General features: G+C 36.0%; 1 protein-coding gene across 13 annotated transcripts; it reads left to right on the top strand.

Annotated features, from left to right (window-relative positions):
- Positions 1-295: 295 nt before the first annotated feature.
- On the top strand, positions 296-25,138 carry BNIP2 (BCL2 interacting protein 2). 13 transcript variants are annotated; one of them, XM_033437043.2, is made up of 14 exons: positions 329-545; positions 5,365-5,412; positions 7,004-7,110; positions 8,232-8,299; positions 8,785-8,961; positions 10,797-10,973; positions 14,544-14,646; positions 15,303-15,449; positions 16,846-16,932; positions 17,050-17,148; positions 17,879-17,914; positions 20,533-20,580; positions 23,572-23,623; positions 24,936-25,138. In XM_033437043.2, exons 1-13 carry the CDS (start codon positions 351-353, stop codon positions 23,579-23,581), a joined length of 1,302 nt encoding a protein of 433 aa, XP_033292934.2. In that variant the 5' UTR covers positions 329-350; the 3' UTR covers positions 23,582-23,623; positions 24,936-25,138. The 13 variants fall into 13 exon arrangements, 12 of the variants coding, with proteins under 12 accessions (XP_033292941.1, XP_004274740.1, XP_049561958.1 ...); XM_049706001.1 differs by having other exon boundaries at positions 320-545; positions 8,794-8,961; positions 23,572-25,138; XM_033437042.2 differs by having other exon boundaries at positions 23,572-25,138.
- The last annotated feature ends 486 nt before the right edge of the window (positions 25,139-25,624 follow it).

Consider the following 25,624-nt stretch of genomic DNA (forward strand, 5'->3'; position numbering starts at 1 on the left):
TTTTGCATCTATTTTATTATAGAGCGCTATCATAATGATCAGTAAAGCAAACATAAAGAATATAAAAATGGCTCCTTGAGACTCGAGGGCGGCGGTCCTGCGCCGGGCGAGGAAGCGCCGGTAGCCTCTCAAGGGCCGCAGGGTTGTGTAACAGGTCGCCTGCCGGACAGAAACGCTTGACAGCCCCGCGGGCCAAGTCGCGGGCGCCTGCGCGCAGGCATTAGCTCCTCCCTCCCTTCCTTCCACCCCATGGCTGAGGGTGTGGTCGGGAGAAGGAGCCCTGAGGCTTCCCGAAGACGCCACGGCTCCGCCTCGGCTTCCGCCAGCTGCGGCGTCTGGAGAAGGTCGGGATGTTGTCACTTCCTCCGGAGCAGCTCTCTGCATCCGGGTCGGCTGTTGCCGTTGTGGCTGAGGGACTGGGCCCGGGTCTCACCGTCGGAGGGGAGCGGGCTCCGCTCGGCGCTACCTTCTGCGACCTGGCCGTCAGCCCTGCGTCGCCGGCCTGGAGGGGCGAAGAAGACGAGGAGGCCAAGGGTTCCTCCGGGGTCAGTGCGAGTCGGGAAGGCTGGGCACGGCGGGTCTGAGCTGGGAACAGTCCTGGGGTGGACGGGGGGGACGTCCGAGGGGCGCGTATCCCGGACCGCCCGACAAGGGAAGCCCAGAGCGGTATCCGCTGTAGGAGGCGCCGCGGAAACTGCCCGGAGGCACTTCCCGGATCCCCGCCCCGCTTAGGCCCCCGCCCTTGGCCAGGCTTCTGATTGCTTTTTGCCACCCTTGCGTCCCCCCTTCTCCCACCCCTTTTCCGTTTGTAGGGGTGGTGCTCTCTTCTCTGCCCCTCTGCACATCCCACTCTGGGGGCACGTTGGTCCCTTGTTTGTCACCAGCGTTGGTCCTGGTGCAGAACAAAGAAACTTGGATGTCTAATGTGCTCCACACCCTCCGGGAATATAGACACGGAAGCGGCATCTGTAATCAGGGCTTTAATGGACCTTGATATGTGAAAAGCCCAGTTCCTGCGTGGATTCAGACACTGCCTTTTATTTCCGTACCTGGCAAAAGTGGTTTGAGTTTCTTGATGCCCCTGGAGATCTACTAGAGCAACTCCTATTAAATCAGAAATGTATTTGGGTCTGATACGTTGCTTTGAAACCCCCTTGGTCTTCCCTGTTCTGGGCAGCTCTTTGAGAGCACGGCTTTTGTCATCTAGGTAGTCGAAGCGCCTTGCATGTAGTTAGTTTAATGAAGTGTGATTGTGTTTTGGTGGTGGGGGTTTTTTTTCGGAGTTTTAAAAAAAGGCTATTTCTCCTAATGCTTAATTACTTAATTTTTTAAATTAAACGTATTTTTTCTCTAAAATTATATAAGAATTTCTGCCATTTGTAAATGGGTGTTGTTTCCTCAAAATTATAACTGAAGTTACCGTGTCTAGTTACCCTACAGACTATTTTCTTACGATTTTGCATATCTTCTCCTTAGTTCTTATCATTTTACATTTTCTCCACACAATCTTTTTGATTTTCATGATCTCCTCTATTGCAGCCTAATATTGTTGGGTTTAGACAGGAAGTATGACAGGTCCACTTCTGCAAACATGGGGCTTGAACTAGATCATCATAAGTCTGTGCTATTGTAGTCTTTAGGCATTACAGGACCTTTGAAGCTAAGTGTAGCCATATCTGGCATTGCAGGCTTATTCTGTAGAAAGTTGCCAGTGAACTGGAGGCGGTGTACTGTATTAGAAACAGTCTAGGTCTAATCTGGAAACCAGAATGTAGTGTTATTTGCCTCATATATAAGATAAAATGGGTGTAATAACATCAGTGTTTTATACGACACAAAGTTTTTGGGTGGGACGCATGGGATGATGGATGTACAAGTGGTTAGTAAAGGGGAAAAGCACTCTTTAGGAAAGTAGTTCTCTTCCTTCTGGTGTAATGCTCGTAGAAGGAGCAGTAGTGGAGAAAGGCATCTAAAAAAGGAAGTATATGTGTAGCCAGATCCGATAATTTAACCTTGGCTGATAGTGGATCAAAAAATGCCATGTGAAGTTTGCATCCTATAAAGCAGAGTGCTAGTATAATGTGATGATAATAATATTCCAAAGTTATAATTTTATGTTACATCCAATATTTGTAACTCCACAGAAAAGTGTTACAGATCAGTTTTTAGACTTTAATCTTCTTAAAGGTCTCAGAGCATTTCCAGTACGTTCTGCATACTGATAATATAATGTACCTTGTATAGTTGGAATAATTACCCTGTGCTTTATTGTCACAACTTTGAGAAACAGCACTATTGTAATTTCTCTTGAATTTTGTGTTAACATTTCTGATAGGGTGTCACATTTAATTGAGATATATAATTGACATGACATTTTTTTAGTTTCAGGTGTACAACATCATGATTCGATATTTGAATATATTGCAAAATGATCACCACAATACGTCTACTTAACATCCACACTTAGTTACAAATTTTTTTTTCTTGTGATGAGGACTTTTAATATTTACTCTCTTAGCAGCTTGTATATATCTAATACAGTTTTATTAATTATACTCACTATGCTGTACATTACATTTCCAGGACTGACTTATTTTATAGCTGGAAGTTTGTACCTTTTGACCCCCTTCATCCATTTTACCCACCTCCCACCCCACGACCTCTGGCAACCACCAGTATGTTCTCTGTATCTATGAGCTTGGTTTTGGGGGGGTTGGGTTTTTTTCTGTTTTTTTGTTTTTTGGTTTTTTTTTTTAAAGATTCTACACATAAGTGAGATCATATGGTGTTCGTCTTTCTCTGTCTGACTTATGTTACTTAGCATAATGCCCTCAGGGTCCATCCATGTTGTTGCAAATGGCAGAGTTTTTTTTAAATAGCTGAATAATATTCCTTTGTGTGCGTGTGTGTATGTGTGTGTGTGTGTGTGTATTCATCGATGGACACTTAGGTTGCTTGCATATGTTGGTTATTGTAAATAATGCTGCTGTGAATGTGAGGGTACAGATATCTTTTCCAGTTAACGTTTTCATTTTCTTCTGATAAATACCCAAAAGTGGAATTGCTGGATCATATGGGAGTTCTGTTTTTAATTTTTTGAGGAACCTCCTTACTGTTTTCCGTAGTGGCTGCACCAGTTTACATTCCCATCAAGGATCCCCTTTTCTCCTCATCCTCGCTAACATTTGTTATTTCTGGTCTTTTAGATAATAGCCGTCCTAAAGTGTGAGGCGATATGATATCTTTGTGTCATTTCATTCTTAACAACCTGCATGTCTCTGCTCTCAAGGAAACAATGACAAGCATATAGGATTTTTACAGGTGTTTTGGTGACCTTCCTAAACACATAGGCTGGGCCTAAAGTATTTTCTTGTAGTGCTACCAGCATTGCCAGCTTCACAGGAAAAAGTGAACATAAATATTTAGAATGAAGCCTTTTCCTTTAAATGGGGATGTGAAAGCCTTGCCTAAGCATTTCCTTTTGCCAGATTGATTTCAGCATACATGTTGGTTATTAGCACCTATTCCAGCATCTAGGTTAAACTACATAATAGTAAAGTTGTCATGTAAAATTGTAAGTTATAATTCAGGCAGTTCTAAATATTATCTTAATATTCAATTTTTGCTTGTATTGTTAGGCTGCATGGGGAAATCCCCGTTTTCATCCTGGTTGAATTTACCACCGCACCTCACTGAGGTCAGCTACTGTTTTTGAATTTGTCTCTGTGACCTCCACTGCTAACTGGCATAAGTAATGATGTACCACCACTACCACACATTTGTTGAGAAATCAGGGTATTCCTGTTGCATTTGGTTATTTTAACAGTTGGCATCTTAAAGTATTACTTCCCCATTCTGATTTACCAAATCAATGAACAAAAAACGGGAAACAGCCACGATTAACTTGTGAATCAGCAGCATCCTGATTTCCTTCAGAGTAGTTGTGCTTATGTTGCTCCTGTCTTGTTTCCTGTTCTTACAGCTGCTGATAATGTGCTTCTAAGAACAGTCCTCTCTCTGTCATTTAAACTTTACCTAGTGTACTTTTCCCCTAAAATTTGTGATGAAATGGTTAAGAGTGAATCTGTATTTCTCTCTCCTCCTAGGTTTCGTTTAACTAGCTTAATTAATTATCCCCAAACTAAATATCCATGTCCATATGCTGGGGTGTATTAACATCACATGACTCAATGATATTAAAGTAAAAGTTGAATGAGTCAGCTAAATGAGCTGACAGACTGGCTGCCTGTGTCTAGAGAAGTATTTTCACGTGGTTGACTTGTTCAAGTGGTAAAGCAGCTAAAAGACATGGTTTATCTTTTAGAATTTCACAGGGTATGTATTTTCTCTTACAAACGAGGAATAATTTTACCAACAGAAATAGACACTGCTTGTATGTAGGTTGCCCCAAATATTTTCACTACTCTTTTTGAGGGGTAAAACTAAACAGGGAGACTATTTATGTAGTTTAATTAGAAAAAAAAACTTAACAGGTTGAGCAAAACAAATGGTTACTATTCAGTGTTAAACCTTACAATTAAATGTTTATTTTTAAATTTAACTAATGTTTAAAGACCCATTATGTGCCGGACACTGTGCTAGATGTTGGGAGTATAGTGGTAGCAACTTCCAGTCACCGCTTATATTTTTGAAATATTAAATGTTTTTCTGAGTATGTGGGGTATTTGAAAAAAACACTCAGAACATCCTATTATTTTTCCAACACCCAGTAAAAATGTGAAACTAAATAATGAAAGCTCTGATTATTGAATCTAGGAAAAAACATTAATTCACTTCATAGTGAGTATCAAAGATTTGAAAAAACACTGAGAAGTGTAATGAATTTAAAAGTTGAGGGACTTCCCTGGTGGCACAGTGGTTAAGAATCTGTCTGCCAGTGCAGGGGACATGGGTTCGATCCCTGGTCTGGGAAGATCCCACATGCCGTGGAGTAACCAAGCCCGTGTGCCGCAAGTACTGAGCCTGCGCTCTAGAGCCCGTGAGCCACAACTCCTGAAGCCCTTGCTCTGCAACAAGAAAAGCCACTGCAATGAGAAGCCCGCACACCTCAACGAAGAGTAGCTGCCGCTCACTGCAACTGGAGAAAGCCCGTGCGCAGGAATGAAGACCCAATGCAGCCAAAAAAGAAAAAAAGTTATAAAAGTTGGAATAGACTGTCAGTTTTCAACCTTAAGTAATAGAATGCTGCACTCTCACTTGAACATGAATTCTAGAGTAATAAGTATTAAGTATTTGGGTTTTATTGATCATAATTTGGGGGTCTTTTCTAATAATTCTGTGTTCTAAATAGAAAATTATTTGTTAAAGTAGGTATCCCTTTTTTGTTTGTCTTCCTCTCTACAGAGAGTAAGAGTTGCTGTCAGAGAACAGTCTATGAAGTGGTCTTTGAAGGTGTGTCAGATTACTTTATAGGTTATGTATCAGAAGCAGAGAAACTGCTAAATAAGTCAAGATTATTATATTTTAAGTGTGTTTTCCATTCATTTCTCAAAATTGCCTGGCTCAGTTTTTCCCGGAGAATTAAAAATGCCTTACTCCTATGTATAAATTAACTGACTTTTCCCAGCAAACATGTTGGTGAAGAAAAGACAGCATTTGCTTTTTTCTATTTGCAAGTGGTTCCTCAACAATTTAGACCTTTTGAGAATGTTTGAAATCTCTTGAGCATAAGTAAGAATTCAAACTGGGAAAAGAGCCTCCCAGTCTTGGCAGAGATATGAATGTAGTTTATTATGTGAAATCTAACACTTTAGAAAATTTCCAATGTAATTTTGTTGTTGTTGTTCTGGAACATAATGGTTTTTTGGTACAACTTTGTGTATCTTTTGAATGTTGTAATGACACAGCAGATAAGGCAACCATAAAATATGACCACAATTTATACATACATGGTTTTAAAAGTTAAATAATTTAGAAGGATTTACCATGAATAGCATCTTCTTCCCCTCCCACCTTATTTCTTCTTCCACTGTTGTCAACCACTTTTAACTTTGTTTTAAAACTGCTAGTGATAACTAGTAATACTTTCTATCTCTTAAGACATCTATGTTTTACTTCGTTTTTAAAAGATAACTTTAGACATCTATTGACTTACTCTAATGTAAGTGAACTAAATATTCCGTTTATACCTCTTGCCCCCTAAAGTTGTCACGATTTTTGTTGCACTGTTAACCAGTTGATCTTAATGACTTCTTAAATAATATACTTAAACCTGTATTTCTTATTCCATCAACCATACCAAACTCTAGATCCTTCATTTTGTAAACTGAGGATAGTAACACCCACATCCTTTCTTGGAAAAACTGAAACTAAGTTAAAACATGGAGTTGCGTGAATAGAAATATTCACCAAATTCAGTGTCTGAAAACTCATGCTAAACTACATGAGAAAAGCTTGTTATAGATATGAAGCAAATCAGAACGTAGCATAATTCATTTACTGGACAGGTACTGAATAGCCTTCTTTAAGTGGCTCAGGAATTATGTCATTGGAACTATAGAGAAGTAATATAAGAGACAGCACACCACTTGGACTCTGCTGAATCAAGTGAGTGTAAATGCTATTTACCTAGTGTTCAATTTCTAGAATTAACCTCTCTCCGAAGGACAGAAAGTTTAATTATGGGTGTAGAATAGAGCATATATTTATTTACTTTTATTATTTGTGCCCCCCATCCCGCAAATTGCTTTTACATAATTTACAGTACCTAATAAATTTTAAATCGTGTCCTGGGGCACACATGCATATATGCAAATGGAAGCAGGTACTTCACTGCACAATACCCTTATTACAAACAGTAATTACTGGAATATATACACTCTGTTTTCTGTTCTAATTCTTGGGGGAAAAAAGTTGTAGTTGCAACCAACTAAATTTATTTCATGATCAGGGTGGAAGTATGAACTAAGGTATAAGATTATTGCATCTTTTCAGCAGATAAAGTGAAAAATAAGCCTATAAATTTTTTTTTCGTTTTTTACAGGACCTTGGCTCTCTGGGTTATCAGGAGCTTGTAGTTGACATTGAGTCCAGGCTGAGGATGGAAGGTGTTGAACTTAAGGAAGAATGGCAAGATGAAGATTTTCCAATGTGAGCAATGCTTTTAAATGAAAACAAGTAAACAAAACTTCACAGTTTCTTTATTGAGATGTCACTTACTACAGGGGTCCCCAACCCCCAGGCCACGGACCACTACTGGTCTGTGGCCTGTTAGGAACCCGGCCACACAGCAGGAGGTGAGCGGAGGGCGAGTGAGTGAAGCTTCATCTGCCGCTTCAGTGCCGCTCCATCACTCGCATTCCCGCCTGAACCATCCCCCCACTGCCCCTCTGTCTGTGGAAGAATTGTCTTCCACGAAACCGGTCCCTGGTGCCGAAAAGGTTGGGGATTGCTGACTTACTAAATGAATATCAGGCTTCTTAAAGAAACCCAGTGTTGCAAAGTATTCATTTAATACTGGTAATAAGAGTCTGAGGGGTTTCTAGGGGAAGATGGTCTTTAGAAGTCTATAGGAATTGTTAAGTTGTATGCTTTTATTTTGAGAAAAAGCTTGTTAAGTAACCAAGGAAGAGCTTTCTAGGTTATCTGGCGAGCTACCTTGACACATTTGCATTTGTGTTTACAATTGTATTGGCACCAGTTGGGTTAAGAGAAAAAGAGCAAAGGCAGACTTTATATTTAAGTGATGCTTCCATGCCATCTTGGTCAGAAGACCATCCCAGTGCATAAGAAGGTTCCTTAGCAGTTGGAATATGGACAGCTGGTGAGAGTACTGAGTCATTGCATAGCATAGCATGATAATAGTAATAAATGCAGAGCTCAAAATATGTAATCATCATTACCATATTCCCATTGTGAGTGACAATTCAGCTTCATTATACATTGTATCATGCATCACATTAAATTCATGCATTTGAAATATATTTGTTTTGTAGATTAATGATTTTTTAATTTGTTTTGTAGTTGTATTTAAGAGCAGTTACATAAGGAATATATATCTACTTTTATGTGTTGTTTATGTAAATATGTCAGTCAATTCAGACAGTCTGAAAATTTTCTTTGACAGTGGTTTGTAAATTACTAAACCTTAAGAAACATTGGTTTATTCAGTTTTCCACATAATTGTTTCTATAAGCTATTTTAATAGATCTTTGAACTTCAAAAAATTTTTTTTAAATTTCTGGGTTAAAAATTGTGTCTGTGTGTTCTAGACCTTTACCGGAAGATGATAGTATTGAAGCAGATATATTAGCTGTAACTGGACCAGAGAGTCAGCCTGGTAAGAACTTGACACTTAGTGATAGACTTTAACTGTGCTATTTTTTGAACACATTTCTTTGTCAAGATAAAAAATATACTCAGTTTTTATTCCATCATAGGGTGCCAAAGGGTAATTTGAATGTTTAGGAAAGCGTTTTTGGATTGCTTTGGAATACTTTCCAGAAACATACCTTTGGGTTTTAGAAATTTCAACCATAAAGGGGTGAGAGGAAATCGTTTTTAATAGTAAAAGGTGACTATAAGGTCTGCTGCTGTTATTTAAAAAGGCATATCCTTGCTGAGATGTGTCATCTTGCTGTGATACAGAAGCAATAGTGATCAAAATCCAAAGTTTGTAAATAAGTGCTTTGGAATTGTGTTTAATTAATGTTATTTTCTCAAGAATAAAGTGATTAAAGTTTTTCTCTTATTCAGTTTATACATCTAAGCATTTTTTCTAAATATATCTTTCACCTTTTTTTTTTTTTTTTTTACCCATTCCAGGCTCACTAGAAGTTAATGGCAATAAAGTGAGAAAGAAACTAATGGCTCCTGACATTAGCCTAACCCTGGATCCTAGTGATGGCTCTGTGTGGTCAGATGATTTGGATGAAAGCGGGGAGATTGACTTAGATGACTTAGACACACCATCGGAGGACAGTAATGAATTTGAGTGGGAAGGTAAGTGTTTCATTATTTTTACCTGACTTTTATTAATGAATGTTCGTGTTTATATACATACATAGTAGCATTTTCATATTAGGATAATTGGAAAAACTTAAAACTTGATCATGAACCAGCTAAGGGATTTTGTTGAAAAAATCAGTGGCTAAGGGATTTTGTTGAAATGTTATACTTTCTAAAGTTCATATATTTGTTGCAAAGATATGAAATTCGGCTAAACACTGAATACGATGGCTTTCAAAACTGTTTATAGTAGATTACACATGTGGCTCTATTTTTTTCTTAATTGCCCAATGCTGTAAACGTACGTTTTTCCATGTTGCTCCCAATATTGCTTGATAATTATGGCATGTTCTTTTATTCAGTAGATAACTAAGAAGAAAAGCTTTGAAGAAACTTATGCTTTAGGGAATGTGCTAACAGTAGTTAAGAATTTGCAGAGAGGGAGTTCTGAAGGGAGTGTTTTTTTTTTGAGGATGTTTTTTTTTTAAAATAGGTTTGCCTGATAGTGCTGCACTTTGTAAACAACTACCTTGAATTAATGTATTCTCCTAGCCTCCACCCTTATATTCTTTATCATTAGTTATTTGGAATTGAAAGGAATTGGCATGTGTTTTGCTTTGCATGCTTTCTTTAATTAGATAATTGCTGTCTACAGTATCTTTATAGTTGTTAATAATTTATATATGTTTAGTTCATCTTTAAAGTGATTTTCATTCAAAGCAGTGTTTATCACTAGGTATGTTATCTGCAGTAAAGAGTAAGATCCTTAATGTGCTGTTATCTTCTGTTCCTTTTTTCTTCCCTGTTTCACTGGTTCAATGTTCAATCCGGTAATAAGCAATATTTTATAAAGATACTGAAATAGTTTTCTGCCTATGTGTTTTGTCTCTTCTTTCTTTAATGCTGCTGTAGTCATTTCCTGGAAGGATATTTTCCGTTAACAGCTTTGTCTTGGAAACAAACAACTAACATACAGTAGGTTTCCCCTTCCCCCATCTTTTGGTAAGGACTATGATACTAAAATTTCGAAAATCATTGCTTCATTAAAAATCAGCTAAAGTGCAATCTTAAAATGTAAATTATACCTAATCATTGGTGCTTGTGCTTTGACTAATGTCAATTTAAAATAGACTTTTGCATGTACACGTCAGAATATTATCAATAATTTTCTGCTTTATAAGACTGATCAAATGAGAAATAATCATTGACTCGTTAACCACTTTCTATCTGGTATTATAATGTTTGGGGAATAATTTATGTGCTCAACAACAAAAAACATTGGCTCCCAGAGAGTTGCTTTAAGTAACCTATAGTGGTAACTGTGTGTCAAGGACAGTGTTGTAAATAGAATCTGGAAAGGCATTGTAGGGCCAGTGTACTAAGATTTTGATGGCTGTGTGAATTAACGTTTCTGAATTTGTGGATGTACGTTGTACTGCGATTAGGTCCTTTCTGAATTAAGCAATTCAAAAAAAGTTAAAGAACCATGATTTCCAAAAAACAAAATGGCCTTATATCAAGAATAAGCCTTTTCCTCTATTACAGAAGAAATATTTAAAATTCCACACACAGGGAACTCTGCTCAGTATTATGTAAGAACCTAAATGGGAAAAGGGTCACTTTGCTGTACACCTGAAACTATCGCAACATTGTTAATCAACTATACTCCAATATAAAATAAAAAGTTAAAAAATAAATAAAATTCCACAGCAGGTATAATAAAAAAAATTCTCTGAACAATCTAATTCGATAGTAAAGTGGTTAACATGTAATTTGATTTTTATTTTATAAATAACAATCTGTGATTCAAAAACCTTTTATTTTGACAGATGATCTTCCGAAACCCAAGACTACTGAAGTTATTAGGAAAGGCTCAATTACTGAATATACAGCAGCAGAGGAAAAAGAAGATGGACGACGCTGGCGTATGTTCAGAATTGGAGAACAGGACCACAGGGTTGACATGAAAGCAATTGAACCCTATAAAAAAGTTATTAGCCATGGAGGTAATGGTTACCAAAGATGTTTTAGATTTTTTAATACAATATCAGAAATCTGAATGCTTAAGAGAATCTCTCCTTTGAGGTATTACATAATTTTGAAAGCATAATAAACATCATGTTCTTTTAGAAATGTAACAGGTTTGAAGTAAAAGGCTAAGCCAACATTTAAAAATTGTTAACACGTGCATACAGTAAGTTCAAAAGGTGTAAGAGTGTACGGTGAAAACTGTCTCCTTCCACCCTTATCCCTAGACACCCCTAAACTGGGACTTTCTCCCTTTTTTATCCATTTATAATTTATATACAGTGAGCTACTCTAATCCTTTTTTTGTAGCATTTGTATATTCCTTTTTTTTCCACCTTCATTGAGATAAAACTGACAAAGTGTGTAAGTTTAATGTGTAAAATATGTTGATTTGATATGTTATATATATATTTTCTTTTAATTTTAATATTTATTTAGTTATTTGGCCACCTCGGGTCTTACTTGCGGCACGTGGGATCTTTTGTTGCAGCACGTGGGCTCTTTCGTTGCAATGTGGGCTTCTCTTTAGTTGTGGCCCTCGGGCTCAGTTGTGGCATGTGGGCTTTAGAGCGCGCAGGCTTAGTTGCCCCACGGCATGTGGGATCTTAATTCCCCAACCAGGGATTGAAAATGCGTCCCCTGCATTGGAAGGTGGATTCTTTTTTTTCTTTTTCTTTCTTTTTTTTAAAAAAAGTTTTATTTGTTATTTATTTTGTTTATTTTTGGCTGCATTGGGTCTTAGTTGTGGCACGCGGGATCATTCGTTGCAGTGCGTGGGCTTCTCTCCAGCAGTGGCGTGCAGGTTTTCTCTTCTCTAGTTGTGGTGAGCAGGCTCCAGAACGCCTGGGCTCTGTAGTTGTGGCACGCAGGTTCCAGAGCACATGGGCTCTGTAGTTTGCGGCACGCAGACTCTCTAGTTGAGGCACGCGGATTGCCCCGCAGCATGTGGGATCCTACTTCACTGACCAGGGATCAAACCCAAGTCCCCTGAATTGTAAGGTGGATTCTTTACCACTGGACCACCAGGGAAGTCCCTGGAAGGCGGATTCTTAACCAGTGGACCATCAGGAAAGTCCTTGACACATTATATACTGCGAGTGATTGCTACCATAGCATTTGCTAACACCTGTATCACATCACATAATTACCATTTCTTTTTTGTGGTGGGAACATTTAAGGTCTAGTCTACTCTTTTAGCAACTTTCAAGTACATAATACAGTATTGTTAACTATAGTCACTATTGGTACATTAATCCCCAGAAATTATTCATCTTCTAACTCGAAGTTTTTACTTTGATCAACATCTCCCCTTTACCCCCAGCCCCTGGTAACCACCACTTTAGTCTCGGTTTCTGTGAGTTCAGCTATTTTAGATTTCAGATACAAGTAACATACAGTATTTGTCATTCTTCTGTCTGACTTATTTCACAAGAAATGCTCTAATCTTAAGTGTACAGTTCACTGAACTTTGATGAATGCCCATAGAACTATATACACTTAAAATCTACACCCCCAGACAGACAGAACATTTTCATTGCCCCAGAAAATTCTCTGGTTCTCCCTCTCAATGAATACCCTCTCTCCAATAACCACTATTCTAATGCCTACCCCGTGATTAGTTTTGCTTGTTAAAGAATTTCATGTAACTGGAATCATAGTTTACACTCTGTCTACTTTCACTCAGCATAATGATTTTGACATTTATCCATGTTGTTGCATGTATCCATAGTTCATTCCTTGTTACTGCCGGTTTGCTTATCCATCACTATTTTGATGGCCTTGTGAGTTATTTTCCAGTTTGAGCTATTATGATTAAAACTGCTGTGAACACTTTTTTTTTGTCTTTGCCATTCATTTGTTTTTGGCGGTGGGGGGAGCTGTGTTGGGCTGCACACAGGTTTCTTTCGTTGCTGCGCGCAGGCTTTCTCTAGTTGCAGCGAGTGGGGGCTACTTTTCGTTACAGTACACAGGCTTTTCGCTGTGGTGGCTTCTCTTGTTGTGGAGCACGGGCTCCAGGCACGGGGGCTTCAGTAGTTGCGGCTCGCGGGCTCTAGAGCGCAGGCTCAGTAGTTGTGGCGCATGGGCTTAGTTGCTCTGCAGCATGTGGGATCTTCCAGGACCAGGGATCAAACCCGTGTTCCCTGCATTGGCAGACGGATTCTTAACCACTGCACCACCAGGGAAGTCCCCTGTGAACGTTCTTATACTCTTTTGCGCTTATAAATACAACCTGGCCCTTTAAAATATGAATCTTAATTTGCCTTAAAACCCTGAACAAATCATTTAGCTTTAACACAAAGTAGACAGTTCATTCCACATTTTTTTTTGGAACACCCACTTTGCATATTTATGGAATATATAAAAATAAGGCTTTGTTCCTTAAGAAATTTACAAGTCAAATAGGAAAAGCTATGAAGTGCAGTTATAACATCTATCAGTCTGACTGTCTTGTATGTAGAAGTTTACATAGTCACTGTGTAAATAGCACCAGAATGTTAGTGGTAGTCAAAATACACCTCTATAGAGCATGTCATACTACCTGAAATCCTCCTAATTCAGGACAGGGGGCCACATAGGTCAAGCAGACTGGTTTTTTCACATAGTCGTTTCTGCTTAATTTACTCTCTGCCAAATGCATTCTGTTTATTTCTGTAGTCTTCATTCATCTGAAAGCAAATCTCTTGAATATTTGCAGTTACATTATTCTGCCTAATTTAGTCTTACTCAGTGAAGAAAACAGGATAATATGGATCACGAAGTCCACAGACATGTATTAATTCATCTAGTTCATTGGAAGCAAGTTGTGAGACCTGCCTCATTGTTTAAACCTAATATTTTTGAGAAATAGCACTTTATTTTTTTAGGAGAACATAATTAGGGCCATTTTATCCTATTGAGTTACCACAAGGTGTTTTGTGACTAAGGGATTAAGAAAGGTAGTGAATATTCTAATGTACTTGAAATGTTCCTTTTTAGTGCATGTTTGTAAACAATAGGAATGAAAATTAAAGCGGAAGTATTTGTTGCTGGTTACAGCTTAATATCTATATGAGAATTAAAACATTTATATTTTAGAGATTGTAATTAAAACGTATATTTTAGTGCTGTTTTTCTTCACTTAGACTTAGGTCAGACATAATCTTTTCTTTTTAATACCCTAAAAGCTACAAAATGCTAGACATCGTTGAATGTAAAACTATTTTTTAAAGAGCAACTACTTTAAGCAGAAGTTGCATAAGAATGTTTTATTGCAGATGTTGTATCTGGTTGGATTATTATCTACTTGCTAAAATAAGGCAGCTTTCTGAGTATGCTAATTTAAGTGGGTTTCTGGTTTTTATGGCCACTCTTTCCTCTTTAAATTTTATTGTTCTCTTTTTGAGAAGAGAGGATTTAAAGAGCTCTGTAAGACTATACAGGGTCAGAACAAAAAAAAACATACTTTTTGATTCAGAAATGTGTGGAACATGCACCACTATAATTTATCAACCATAAATGATATCCCCTGAAACATCTTCAGAGTATAATCATGTTGGTTTCTTTTTCAGGATATTATGGGGATGGATTAAATGCCATTGTTGTGTTTGCTGTCTGTTTTATGCCTGAAAGTGGTCAACCTAACTATAGATACCTGATGGACAATCTCTTTAAGTAAGTAGATCATCACAAAAATGTTTGGACAGAATTGAGTACATTAGATCTCCAGTTTAAGGAAGAGAACTTTATTTAGCTGGGTAGAAATTATTGCATTGGCCAAAAAGTTCATTCGGGTTTTTCCGTAAGATGTTACAGAAAAACCTGAGGGAACTTTTTGGCCAACCCAATATAAATAATCCTAGTTCTGATTCCTTACGTCTATCCCTTGGCATTATAAAAACTATCCATTTTCCAACTCAACAGAAGAATTGTCATTTTAAAACTGGAAGAGATACTACAGATTATGTGTTCCAACTTCATTTTACACTTGAGGACACATTAAGTGCTTTACTGGGGAAAATTTCAAACATATACAAAGGCAGAGAGAAGTATATTAACTCTTTGTTTAACAATCACCCAGTTCCACAATTATCAGTTTATACTTTATTCCCACAAATACCTCCCCAAGGCATAATTTTGAAGCAAATCCCAGACATCATATCATTTATAAACATTTTAAGATGTATTTCTAAAAGAAAAGAACTTTTTTTCTTTAAATAACCATAATACCAACTAATGCTGTTTTAAATTTTTGCTCTCACTGAAGGGGAGGGAAGGGAATTGTGTTATTTGGATAAGCTGGTTTGGTTCTGCATAGCAGTGTTTCTAAGACTTTATTTGTACAGGTACGTTATTGGCACTTTGGAGCTGTTAGTAGCAGAAAACTACATGATCGTTTATTTAAATGGTGCAACAACTCGAAGAAAAATGCCCAGTCTGGGATGGCTCAGGAAATGCTATCAACAAATTGATAGAAGGTATTGTAAATGCAAGTGGAAAGCTAGTCTGAATAATGTTTATTATGTCCTTATTAGATTAAATTTTATTTCTGTTGCCACTTAAAGTCACCATGTATTTCTTCAGAAATTACATTTATTAATTTCATAACAAGTTTCTATTTTCAAACTTATAAAATAGCTCTTTATTTCTCCTTTGTACCACATCAAACATTTTCCTATAATTTACATTTTGGGAAAGGATGGAGAATTTAGTACATTTCCTATTTTATTACATTCTGGATTTTGCCTCATTTATAGTGCTTAGTATATTTTGTTAGTTAAGATGCTTATTAACTATATACAAAACTATATTTTTGTATGTAATGTAATCTTTAAGATGTAATCTTTCTTTGGAATGAGTTCTAGAAATGTATTCTCTTGGGAGTTAGTCATCCATGCTAATGAAAGGAATTTTGATCCTCTATTTGGTTTGATTTGACCACAGCTAATTCAAACTAGGTTTAATCAACTCAGATCCAGTAACAGGTTTCTCTTCATACCTGAACATGACATTGGCTGGTTCTTGTAATTTTTTTTTTTTTAATACTTAGTCATCACTGTAAGTGTGAAATATGATGATAAAAACAGCAGTTTTTATTTCATCATTTTAAGTTGTCTAGGATAATGCTTTTTTTTAATTTATTTTTTTTTTTTGCGGTACACGGGCCTCTCACTGTTGCGGCCTCTCCCGTTGCGGAGCACAGGCTCTGGATGCGCAGGCTCAGCGGCCATGGCTCACGGGCCTAGCCGCTCCGCGGCATGTGGGATCTTCCCGGACCAGGGCACGAACCCGTGTCACCTGCATCGGCAGGCGGACTCTCAACCACTGCACCACCCGGGAAGCCCTAGGATAATGCTTTTAACTTTTAATCAAAATTTTAGACTCCATAAGAATACATTAGATCTGATTCATGTTGCCTGTTCTGTGGTGATCTCTCCTCTCACCTTTCTGCCTGCCCAGTGCCTTTCATGGTGTTGAAGAAATTAATAACAGTTTCCCCTCCATCCTGAAAAATGAAAAGAGCTTACTTTTATATTCAGTATTGGCTTCTACCCCTGGTTGACAGTCTTGAAGACAAGTGAATGTATATTAGGAGACATTTAATAACAGGCTACACTGTGAACATAAATTTAGGCAAATGAAGTAGAGTTCATTTTGTGGCAGTGGGAAGGACCATTGGAATTCAGGAGTGCATTTTCTTTTGTTTGTTATCTTTTGTTGTCTTTAGGAATATCATATCCAAATGACATCTCTTGAATGAGGATTTTTTCAATTTTTTGTATAGATTTGCACATACTTACTGATGTCTTAGCTTTTCTTCTAGCATTAGAATTTGTAGAACTTTAAAATTTTTCTTTTTCTTTTAAACTCCAGGTTACGGAAAAACCTAAAGTCTCTCATTATTGTACATCCCTCTTGGTTTATCAGAACACTTCTGGCTGTTACAAGACCATTTATTAGGTAATTTTCTGAGAACCATTGACTCTTAAAGAAACCCCCACAGACTCCTTGTATGAATTTCTTGTCAGTTCTGTTGGTCAGAAATATTAAGGTAATTATCTTTATTTCTTTCCATAGCTCAAAATTCAGCCAAAAAATTAGATACGTCTTTAATTTGGCAGAACTAGCGGAACTTGTCCCCATGGAATATGTTGGAATACCAGAATGCATAAAACAGTATGTTTTGTTTCATTTTTTTAATTGTATTGGATCTTTATATTTTGATGTGCAAGAGGTAAATATTTCAGTACCCATTCTTTCTCCCTTCATATATTATAATTATTTTATAACTGCTCTTGTTTTTATAACAAAGAAGAGGGGGAAGAAGACACTTTCCAACACTTTCCCCATAAGTCACCATTTTCTTCAGGCTATCAGTTGAGTAGGAGGAATTGTTTCTGGTTTGGTTCATTTATATTTTTAAAGATAGTTACAGTCTTAAGAGATGGTCTCTTGATTGGTTAGTACTAAGGAACATTCTCCAGACTTGAACATGCTGGTCTCCAAATTTGAGTAAGCTTGTCATGGCATCAAATAATATTATTAGGGAAGTAAAATATTTATATCTGTCTAATCTTAATACTTTCCAGTGGCTGGAGTTTGTTCTGTTTACCAAATTCACTTATCTAACTTCTAAAAGGAATTGGTAGAAGACTGTTAACATAAATACTTGAGTATCACAGTGCTATAATATAGAAAAATGTTTCTTTGTTCTATTAATGTGATGTTTTAGTCTGTTGAATGTGTCAAAACCACATTTCTTAAGTCAGTTCTGACTTCCTGTATAGTATGTTAAATATTTTTGGGTTTGCCTGCAAACTTTTGAGTTTATTTTTAGTGCCTTTTTTTGAGTTTTTGTTCATCTTCATAACATGTATGTTTACTAAAATAACTCTTCCCTACCAAGGTATGAAGAAGAAAAGTTTAAAAAGAAACAGAAAAGGTATATGCACACCTTGACTGGGTTGCATCTAGACTAGTCCATTTGCATTGCACAGACTAACTCTTCCTTATTGGTTGGTTAGCTCGTAGACAAAGATAATAGCATTTGTAAATATAAATATACCCCAGGATTCAAATGTAGAGTGAACCCAAAGTTCCTGATGCTGAGTATGGCTTGGATTCACTCTATTTTAACACCATAATAATCTCAGTTACAAAATAAAGACCACACCTCCTCCTCCCTGCTTTTGGTATAAATACTGACAGTAAATTCCTAAGAATACTATTTGGAAAACCAACTATTTATAATACCTTACCAGTTTCACCATACTTTAAATCTCTAAGTTGCGCTTTTGAAATATTTGTGCACTTTTTTAATGTATCAGTTTTCCCCCCTGGGGTTGATGATTATATTTGCAATGCACATGTTCTTTGGCTAACCAACATTGATTTTCTTGTATGCTTAAATGGCCTGCTAACTAGTCAAATTCTACATGTGATAAAATACCTAAAAGTTCAATGTACCATTTAATAGTTAAAACACTCTGCTTTCCATCTTTAATTTAATTTTGAATACTTCTGCTTTGAGCATAACAAACTGTCATCTGTTAATATCTTGGCATAGAAGATGAAAGGCAAGTGTATAAAATAGTTACCATTTTATATAGTAATTTAGAAAATTATAGGATTTAAATCTAACTTGTTAATGGATTTTTAAAATATTAACAACTAAATTAGCAAAACAGATTGATACAGTCTCATAAGAGTTAAGATGAGAGATTTGTATGTAGTTATCATTTGGACCATTGTAAGGAACTGGAGCTGGAATATTCTTAACTTTGAACACATTTTGGCTCTGTTGATGAGCAAGAATTCAGTTGACCATGTGATAGAGTCATAGCTTTACATTTCTATGTGACACTTTACAGCTAAACATTTTAAGATAGAGATAAGGACAGTGATTTTAAATCTTGCTAATTTCTCGTTCCTCTCAAGACATTGGTGTGAATTTGCCAGATAAGAGGCTGAAGTTTAAAATGTAGTCTATAATTGTAGAGTATTTTGAAGCCAGCTGCTTCATGGATTTCAAAATGAATTGCCTTTGTTGATGAAATCTGCTATGTTGTGCCTTTTTACAAAATTCTTAGTTAAGTAACTTAGGCATCAGAAAAAAAGTAGAATTGTACTTTTTATTTAAATGTATTGTTTGAAACCTACCAATATTATTTTATCTTGATTTTTTTTTTTTTTACTTTCGTTTCATTTAATCTTAAATAGAATCATTACATATATCTTTTAGGCACTTCTGAGTTTTTGTACAGAGTTTCTTTAGCCTTGAAAAATAATAAATCCTTGTCAGCTTGAAAAGGGTAACACTCAAGTTTTAAAAATAGAAGGGCATGTTTTTAAAACCAAGTTAACAGAAACTGCATGGGGGAGCTTATTACCCAAGGTGAAATTTCTATGAGTACTGGTGATAAGGGTTCAAAACTGAGTGTGCTGAAATATAGCAGTTTTAAATGTTTTAGATGTTTGTTTCAAATAACTCAGTGCAAGTGTAGCCAGGTAGATGTTGATTGTTAAAATATTTGAACAGAGTTTAAAAATAAAGTGATTATGAAATTAGTTCATACCGATATTTCACATGTTGAAAAGATTGATGTGTTTTGCATGCCTTATCAAGAATATGTACCTTTCAGATTTTTGTTACCAATATAAAAAATATTTTAAAATGTTGTTAATCTGGCTTTACCACAGGCCAAGGCTTTTAGGTCTGACTCACTAATGTTCAGGTGATTGTAGTAATGGAAACAAGTGTGAAAAGTATCTTCATATATCATACCAAGTTGTTTTAAACTCTCCTCCATCAGTGATTCAAACTACTACAAATATAAATATACAAGTATAATAGTAAGAGATTGTTGTACATTATCTGTGAAGGGTTGTCTATAATTTTTGTGTGGTAATTACATAATTCTTCTAATCCCCACTTGCCTAAATTTTGATGTGATCTCTATGCATCCCACTCCTGATCCAATCATATTTTTAATCTACATCTAGATACTTCTGATTATTAAATTCTGTGGCTTCTTACTATCAAGATAAATAAAAAGTATTCACATTCTAAGTGTACCAATAAATTTTGGAGAATAATTATGGCATCCATAAATATGTACTTTTACCACTGAACTTAAAAGTTGATCAGTTGATGGCATTAGTGGCATTTAAATATTTCAGTTAACAACATCATTTTTGAGGGAATTATTTTTCCTGCCACTCAGATCACTTAGCTCCCTGCCTCAGCCATGCTACAGTTCAACATTTTAATATGCCTGTTGTAATTTGAACTTTTAATAAAGTTTATATGCATTTGTATATAAAGTATCTTACAATCTTAAAAAAAAAACAATAATCACATTCTTGCCAGTGTCCTCTTGCCTTTAAAAATTATCTTTCCTGGTTGGGAAAATGTTTGGTAACCTTTTTACTATGTCTGCTTCTTTGCAAAGCTTTGTTTATAACAGAATAATAATCTATGGTAAAATCAGCCATTATTTTTAGAAAGAGAATTGTTCATTTGCTGATATCTTATTATCTATATTGTTTTTCATTAAATAGAGTTGATCAAGAGCTTAATGGAAAACAAGATGAACCGAAAAGTGAACAGTAAGTTTGGCATCTAGTCCAAACACTGAAGAATGTGCTGATGAAGCAGTGCTTTTTTGCATTTATAATGCATTTATTGGTCCTGATTTTTATGTAACCTGTTACAAAACTGACTTGACTTTTTCTTAATGGACTTTTGTATAAGGGACTGTTCACTGCTGTACTGGTTTGCAGATCTCTTGAATTTAGCTCTTTACTAGCTAATTATATTGTAATCATTTTATATTTTATATTGCTAAATAGCAGAGAACCACACTTTATATAAAGCAGTTTTTGCATTTGTTTATTAAATGATGCATTTTCTTCAGTAAAATATTTATATGCCTAAATGGAAAAGGAAAGAGATAATATATATTTTTATGTTTTTGAGCAGTATTTTTTAATGTATACCTTTCTTATGGAAGAATATGCAGGTAAATAAGACCATGATTTTGTAAAATGCATGTTAAAATATTTGTTTTTGTAAATGGTTAAATACACTTCCTGGGTCACTTAGAAAATATGCTCATAAGGTGAGGGACAGTTAAACTGGTTCTCATGAATACCCAAAGGTCATATACATAATCTAAGTAGATTAGTACCATTCTGAGTTTTTTTCTCACTTAACATTTATTTCTTAATTCAGACACAAATACAAGTGTATTGCACACTTTTTTTTTTAAACATAAAGACAAGTCAAAAAGCCATTTTTAGAATTAGAGAATTTAAGAGGTTAAGAATTGGGGCTTGTATATATGTATATATCAGACATTTTATCTTCTGGCCAAAAGTCAGAACTTCATAAAAATTGTAGGCTTGTTCACTAATGTGAAATAAGCTGTGTGTCCAGGGTATCACTCTCCTGAATTGGTGTGAGTGCAGTGTAATATTCAGAGAATGTGATGAGTTATTCACTGTCACTACTTTTCTTTAGAAAATAGGGGCTGCTTTTTTAACTACTTTCAATGTGGGCACTTTACCAAAATACTCTCATATCAGGTGTTTGACCCAGTCAGATAAGGTGTGTTTTCCCATTTTCTGTTGAATTATGTTGACAGTACTGTAAATTAAGTTATTTTGTAAGTCTTAGAGCATCATCATATTATGGTGTTTTGCGTTTGGTGTAAGCATATGAACTCCTTGTTTAATTTGGTAAGTACCTTGACTCTGCATTGAAATTGTATTTATGCCCCAGATAGAACTTAATTACCCACAAAATCATTCAAAAACAACAGGTTGGTCTAATACTGTGTCATATACTTGTGTGACTTATACATTTGGTAAACTTAGTACCTGCCTGATTTAAGGGTCACACCACACTCCAGCCCTTCTTATAAGGTAATTTACAAAAGAGTAGTAAAATTGAAGTGCAGGAGCTAAACCTCTAGGATTTATTCTATCCTAGACTGGCTTTTATCAATGCTGTTTTTAGTGTAAAGTTTTCTATTACAAAAGAGAATTTCCTTTACTTTTTGTCCTCCTCAGTCATAAACTTGACACAGTAACCCAAGTCCAATTATGGCAGATGCTGGAGGATTCCCAGGATGAGACTTTCTTTAGCAGCCTCCTGACTTCACTTGGATCCAGCTGCTGTAGGCAGATCCTGAACTAATGTCACTATAGTCAATAAAGCTAAAACCATTATTGCTTGCTCAGATCTTAGAAATACTTTGTGTTCAAAAAGCAAATTAACAGTAACAGTTTAGGCATTCCTTCTGAATTTACGAATAAAAGATCATATTGAATTTAATTGTGATTAGAGTCTATATTTGTAGAGTGCTTTAAGTGACCTTTCATCAGTAAAAGTAGTCTTTCATCTATAAATTTGTGTCTCAGTCAAACCTGGCTGAGCTTTTTAAATAGGTGGCTTTCCTCCACATTAAGTACCCAGTTCTTCAGTTTCAACACGTTACTGTTTATTGACTTTTGCATTTGCAAGCATTGTCCCTGATTATAGATACAACTCGTTGCAAAAGTGGTGCATTTTCCTACATATTTTTTTAAAGTAGAGATAGCCTATATTCTATCAGAACATTAAAATTTAGAGGGAACAGTGATACCATTTGGGATATAACCAAAGGGATGTGCTGTGAATCACTAGATTTAAAAGAATACCTGTTCTAACCTATACCTTGATGAAATCTGGTATAGGGACATGCCCCATAATGTTTCATAGCTGTGAGACTTAAGATCATAACAAGTAGGTCAGAGGAAAAGCATTTATTAAACTGGTTATTTGTAATTACTAGCTATGTGACATTTTCCCCATATCATTCAGTTTTAATTTTGCATTAGTGATTGAGGTGAAAGTACATATAATTGTGTTATTTTATCTTTCTGCTGGGATCATGGTTCTAACTTGTTTAATTTGATGCTTATGCCACTATTTTTTGTTGTGTTTAGGTTCTGAGTGCCTCTTTTTAGTCAAAAGTTTCTCTTATAAAGTAATCTGATTGTGTTCTCCTTGGTCATATTCCTTATTAGCACCAAGGGAAGATACTATATTGATCCCACAGTTTAAGCTTAATAGTCTTTAACTGGGGGTGGGGGGAGTATAAAGAAATATGATTCCAAGTAGGTCCTAGCAGGACCTGGAAAGGAAGATAACAAAACAAGGAAGTAAGAGAAAGAAAACTATAAAGGGATAATGAGTTAGCTAAGATTCCACTGAATGTGTCCTTGTTAAGGGGAGTGCTGTACATGGCAGCGGTTGGTACCATTTCTTGTATCAATCAGGAAGACCTGCAGGCTACATACAGAATATGTGAATAAGACTGTGGAGTGAAGGGGGCAAAGGCTGGTAATACTTACAATGAAAATTCATATTTTCCTCTGCTTTGTCTCTTCATACAAAAGCAAGTTTAAACAGGGAGGGTCAGCAATTACAATGCTCAGATTAAAGTGTAGGGTTACGTTACTTTTGACATAGCTGGTAAACATTTAATGTATTGTTCCAAAATGGACATCACTCTTTAGTAACTATACTGAATACTGAAATTTGCTGATTGACAGGTATATATAGGTTGCTAGACTTTCTTCAACTGCAATTCCAGAATTTAAAAAGGTAAGGAATCTGCTTTTTGAGAGTCTTCTTTTAAATGACTGTGTTACTCTGGCTGTTTTTACGTGATTGCTCAGGGAATTTGAAAGTGTTTGAATTAAAGGAGAAGGGGCTTTTTAGATTTCTTCAATTGATAGTTAAAAATTAGCATTAGGATATGTCCAGTTTCCTAATGAGATTGGTAAAGTTGTATATAAGGTGACAGTAGCTTCATCCTTTTCCCCATGTGATACGTGGAAAATTGCTAACATTGCTCCTACAGGAGGAGGAGGAAATAGACTGAAAATAGGTAGTTATGGCTACCACATTCTGTTTTGTTTTCATGCCTATTTTTTCTCATCCTGTATAGCTATTTGAGAAGTGGATCACAAATGTCAGAAGGGTGGGATAGCTAGAGGAATTAATGTACTTAAAAGTTAGACCAACTATTCTGTTAGAGTTTATCTTGTAGGAACAGGGATTGCGTAATTTGAGTTGCTGGGAGAAAGAGTTAAGGACTTAGACTTGCATGAGAAGGTCAGCTGGTAAGAGAAGTGGGAGATTCTCAGTGTTCTAATAGTAAGGAAGAATTACCTGGAGAGTCTTTCATCCCCCTCTTCCCATCCCAAGATTCTGAATGAGTTAGAATCATATCAGTGGTGAGTCCCAGTAATGTGATCCTTTAAAATTCTTAATGGTAATTGAAAATAATGTGTTGACCAGCAAGGAGTGACGCTAAAATTTGAACAGAACTGTTACTTTGTTGCAGCTATATATGATAGATCTACTTAATTTCTTAAGTTTTGAGAACTACTTTTATGAAAAGTTTACATGAAGCACTTAATATAACACATCAAACACCAGAAGAAAATCAAAGTTTAATGCTTTCATGTTACTAAAGAATTATTATAATATCTGTCTAATTCTATTTTATAAGACATTCTACAAGAGGTTAAAACATTTGCATTTTGAAACTTTTATGTGTTTTCACATTCAGTGTAGCTAAGGAGGAACTTGGAAAATAATGCTAATTAGCTACTCTACTGCACTTTTTGTATTTGAATTTTCTGAAGTTATGTCCCTTAAACAGTTTATTTACATAAACTAGCTAGTAAATATTTGTGGTGTTCAGGGCACTGACTTGCACAGCCCTTGGGGCACATGGAACACAATTCAGAGTTCATTAGACACTAATGCACTTTGATATATATTTCAAAGAGTAACACATTTTTCTTACCATAAATTCACATGCTGTCATTTAGACACAGTTAATGTACTGTGATCATTTTATCACTGTTCAGATAATGTTGCATAGCCTAGTGCTCTCCTTTTACAGTGAGAGAAATTCAGTTCTGAAGACTGTGTGTGCAAGATGTTGATGTGGTCCCTGTAAGAAATACTAAGGTTGGTCTTGATTTACTAAGAAGATGTAATATTTTCTTTTTCTCTGACTTGTTAGGAATACAATAACTTGTCCTGATTTGTTGCACATCGTATTTTTGCAACGTTAATGAATTTAAATAAATTAATTGGAAAGTTCTGGTTTTGACTCATTTGTCACATTTTTCTGTCTCCCATTTCACTACTGAATTTTTACAAAGTTTATCTTGTAAGCTTTTCAAATAGTTTTAAACCTTTTGTTTCTGTAGTTTGGGTGCTGCTTCCTATTCAAGGGGGTGAAGAGTTCATCCTGCTTCAATTTTAAACATCTTAACTATAAGCACACTTTGTATTTCATAGTTTAGAATTATTTTAGTTATGGGGAATCCACCAATGAAATCAGTTCAATAAGTGGCTGAAAACATGGCATAAAAAATAACCTGTTTACTCTGTGGACCTGCGCAGAGGTTCAAGTTGGTTGCAGTTGTTTTGCATTTACTCCTTAATCACTGTTCAACTGCTTAACGGCAAACAGCTGTGCACATTACTGCTGCCTTTAATCCAGTTAGAAATACCGTTTGGGATTACGTAAACGCAAATACAAACTGAAGTATTTGTCTTGCATTAAGCATAAATTTTAAATAC

This window comes from Orcinus orca, chromosome 2, assembly GCF_937001465.1.
Source record: "Orcinus orca chromosome 2, mOrcOrc1.1, whole genome shotgun sequence".
Lineage (NCBI taxonomy): Eukaryota > Metazoa > Chordata > Mammalia > Artiodactyla > Delphinidae > Orcinus > Orcinus orca.

Excerpts from the sequence above, each read along its gene's own strand:
- BNIP2 (XM_033437042.2), top strand. The coding sequence starts at position 351 with ATGTTGTCACTTCCTCCGGAGCAGCTCTCTGCATCCGGGTCGGCTGTT. Across the intron at positions 8,300-8,784 it reads TGGACCAGAGAGTCAGCCTG|GCTCACTAGAAGTTAATGGC; the intron begins GTAAGAACTTGA and ends TACCCATTCCAG. Across the intron at positions 15,450-16,845 it reads TATCAACAAATTGATAGAAG|GTTACGGAAAAACCTAAAGT; the intron begins GTATTGTAAATG and ends TTTAAACTCCAG.